Raw genomic sequence first — 3,858 nt, 5'->3', positions numbered from 1 at the left:
GGGGTCGGCGGGGCGGGGGCGAGCCCTCAGAGACGTTACTGGGCGGGGGGGAGTGTAGTAAAGTCTTCGCCGGCCAGCGCTTGCCGGAGGGAAGAACAGCGGTTCTAACCTTGCCCGGTGTTGCTCTCCCCAGCCATGGCATCGCTGGAGGCGGCCGAAACCTCCCTCTTCAGCCTGAGCGGTGTGAGAGAGCGGATGCGGGAGAAGAAGAAGGGTGCCTTGAGGACCGCGAAGTTGAATGCCTCGCTCGCGACAAAAATCAAAACAAAAATCATTAGTGAGTGTGTTTTGCTTTGCAGAGGCTGGCAGCTACGTCAGCTTATAACTGTGCCCGTGGCCGTGTTCATCTTATACTGAACAGCTGCTTCTCTGGCTGCGGGTTTCTGGTGGGTTCAGTACCCTGCAAAACAATAGTGCATGATGCAAAAGTTAGACGTTTCTGTTAATTTATTTTGAAATTGGGAAACGTGGATTTAAATCTGCTCAAGAGCTACTACGGGGAAAAGTACGGTTTTCTTTCTTTTTTTTGGGTGGAGATGAGGATACAGAGCTGTAGGTGACTTGTTCAAAATCAGAAGCGTGTCTTTTGTAAACTCACCACCTGAGCCATGCCATCATTCGGTAAGAACTGAACCAGTAGCTTGCCAACTGAGCATGACCCGCTGAGGATGGAGGGGGCGTCTGCCTGAAGTGTTGCAGGTTATTATGTAAAGTTTTTCCTGGTGTTCTCTGGACACTTCTGTTGCTGGAAGGAATTATACCGATGACTTGGAGGTGGAGGGCAGGCTATCTCGCATTGTAGAGATGTGAGCCTGAGAGAGGCTATTCAGGGAAGAAAAAGAAGTATGATGAGGGAGGAGGCATGGATGAGACCTTGGAGGCTGATTCCATGCCATACTTCTCTGTTCCTTACAGACAACTCTTCTACTATCAAAGTCTCCCTAAAGCACAACAATAAAGCACTGGCTCTGGCCCTCAATGCAGAGAAAGTCAACAGACAGCGGCTCACCCAGGAGAACACCATCTTACAGAAGGAGGTGGAGCAGTGCCACTTCCAGAATGCTGTGCTGCGGCACAAGCTCTCCTTCCTGGTATGGCACTAACGGTGTGGCTGGCGTGGGGAAGGGTAGCGGGCAAGGTGTGCAGCACCAGCATCTCAGCCTTGGGAGGAGTGAGCTGTCACTGGTCCCTAGTCTCTGCATATGAAAAAAGTCACCATTGATTTGCATATTCATTCTTACAAGCTGTGTTCTCCCAAGAACATGCCTTGTGTTGGCTAGCAGCATCCTTATGGAATAGATGTTTTGATTTAATGCCTTTATGTTTTTTCTCTCTTTACTACCTCAACACAGAATAACACCTTGAAAGAATTTGAAAACCTGATAGCTGCAGTAAAGTTGGCCCAGCTGTCTGAGGTAAGTTATGGGAAATGCAAGCACACTGCTCCAGGAAGGGGGCTGTGTTTTGCTTTGTATTTTCTTCTCACTTTGGTATTTGATGCTTCAGCTGGTTTCCTTTGCTTTCTTGAACTGTGCTGGCAGTGTCTTTGTTTTCAGTTTGATCCTAATGGTTTCCAGGGTAACACAGAATCGTAGAATTGTATGAGTTGGAAGATCATCTAGTTCCAGTGCCCCTGCTGTGAACAGGGACACCTCCCACTAGACCAGGTTGCTCAAAGCCCCATCCAAGCTCGCCTTGAACACTTTCAGGGATGAAGCTTTGAGAACTTCTCTGGGCAACCTGTTTCAGAGTCTCACCACTCTTGCAGGAAAGAATTTCTTCCTAATATCTAGTCTAAATCTGCTGTTACTTGTCCTATCACTACACTCCCTGATAAAGAGTCCCTCCCATTTTTCCTGTAGCCCTCTACGTATTGGAAGGTCTCCCCAGAGCCTTCTCTTCTCCATGCTGAACAGCCCCAACTCTCTCAGCCTGTCCTCCTACGGGAGGTGCTCCAATCCCCTGATCATCTTTGTGGTCCTCCTCTGAAGTCACTCCAACAGGTCCATGACCTTTTATTGTTGGAGGCTGCAGAGCTGAATGCAGTATGTCTGTAGAACATAAACTGCCTTCCTCTGAGTTGTTAGTTGTATTGGCTAGTAGGCTCTTCTCCTATGACAGGCTGTGACCTTTTCAATTTCTTTTTTATGTGTTGCCATGGCAACTTGGGATAGGGAATAGGACGCTTTGCATATGTCCTGTCTCTTGTGTGGGTGGGAAAATATTTCTGGTTTTTAATCTCAGATTATCTGAACTAGTTTCAACTTCATCTTTGAGTCTGAGGAGACAGAATCTGACTCTGCTGCAATTTTGTCCCTAATTTGTGCACTTTTAAATGGTAGAGGGTCATTGGCAGCATTTCACATACTTTCTAGGATGAAACTGAGCTTCTGCTGTTTGTGTGCAGGAGGCTGCACAAGGGATTGCAAGAGCTTTAAACCACACTTCTATTTCCCTCCTTTCCAGTTCCATACAAGTTCTGCATCCTTATCCAACGGCCAGAAGAGCAGTGTGACTGAAGATAGCTGCGCTGATGATGTTGTAGATGGTCAACTTGTGAGGTAGGCCTTAAAATGTCAGATACCACCAAGCTTTTCCTGAATTTCTATATGCTAAGCTTCCTTTTGTGTTTTACATGTGCTCCTGGTTGTCTGTTTTACATGAGATGTCTTCCCTAAACCACCACTGCTTGATACTTTCCTGTGTCTTTTGGCTCCCATTCTGTCTTATTTGTCCTACGGCCAAGTCTATGAATAAACTGGTCCTTCTTCCTCCTTTGTTTGAGAACACATTGCTTTTAGGTAGTTTTTTCTTGGTAGCTGGTGAGCAGGGCAAGATTTCCTTGAGTGAGTGAGTGTTATAACTGGCGGCTGTGATGGTTGTTACATATAAATGCGTAATAGTCATCTGCTTGTGTGATGGAAACTTGTGTTTTGAAAGGAGCACAGAGCAGGATCTCTTAAAATATATTTGAATTTCCGTTTCACCTCTGTCTAGTGTCCCCTTTGAACACCGGGGAGCCCTTGGAGCTGACCACACATGTACCTCCAAGCAGCTGCATTGGTGTTTCACAGCGAGGTGAACCTGTGGTCGCAACCAGTGCACTGAAAGGCCTTACTTTCTTGTTGCTTCTACGTTTTCCTCCTGCTTCTGTGTCTGCAGCAGCGTGCTTTCCTTATGAGTTGTGCTTGCACAAAAATGGGAACTCTGCCCTGGCTGGGCAGTGTGTTCTTTAGCACTTGAAGCCTTCAGAAGTGTATTTCAGCAACTCTTGATGGAGGTGAAAGCTGTAGCTATTCTGCTGGATTCTGGAGCCTGTCACAGCTTCATTGCTGTTATTCCTTCTCACCAGGGCTATAGGGATGCCAATGAGGGTGCCCATTTCCAAGGTGTGTGGTGCAGGACAGCAAGGTGGCAGCTCCATGGCAGTACAGACCTCCTCACCAGACCTTCAGAGACATGGTTCTGAGGCCCTGGAAATTGTGCCTGTTGCCTCTGAAGACACTTTGCCGCCACAGCCTGCTGAGAGGCCTCAGTTCCACCAGGAAGAGAATGGGAAGAAACCAACTGAGACAATGGAAGCGCAAGAGGCTTTTGGAGGTAAATTTGCCTCTTTTGCTGTTCTTCTAATATGACTTTGTCTGTGTTCAGAAATGAATGAGTGCAGTGCCATAGCTTCAGTTAATTCCTAACCATCAGTCCAGCGGCTCCTCATGACTTAGGAACAGCACACTTCAGTTTTCACTAGAATTACATATATCCCAGAACGGGATTTCTTGGTGGATATATCTGGCATGTTTGCAGTAGCTCAAGATTACTCTTGAGGCTTTCTGAGGAACAGGCAGTGAGCTTATATAA

At 47.0% G+C, this 3,858-nt stretch overlaps 1 protein-coding gene across 1 annotated transcript; it reads left to right on the top strand.

Moving 5' to 3' along the window:
* The first annotated feature begins 135 nt into the window (after positions 1-135).
* Positions 136-3,571, top strand: LOC104276399 (shugoshin-like 2). The gene is given in 6 exon segments (XM_009872696.1): positions 136-277; positions 916-1,091; positions 1,353-1,415; positions 2,467-2,561; positions 3,353-3,522; positions 3,525-3,571. Coding segments are annotated over 6 exon segments (693 nt in total).
* The last annotated feature ends 287 nt before the right edge of the window (positions 3,572-3,858 follow it).

This window comes from Apaloderma vittatum, unplaced genomic scaffold (genome assembly GCF_000703405.1).
Source record: "Apaloderma vittatum isolate BGI_N311 unplaced genomic scaffold, ASM70340v1 scaffold23617, whole genome shotgun sequence".
Taxonomy (NCBI): Eukaryota; Metazoa; Chordata; class Aves; order Trogoniformes; family Trogonidae; genus Apaloderma; species Apaloderma vittatum.
This window is presented reverse-complemented; position numbering and strand designations above follow the sequence as displayed.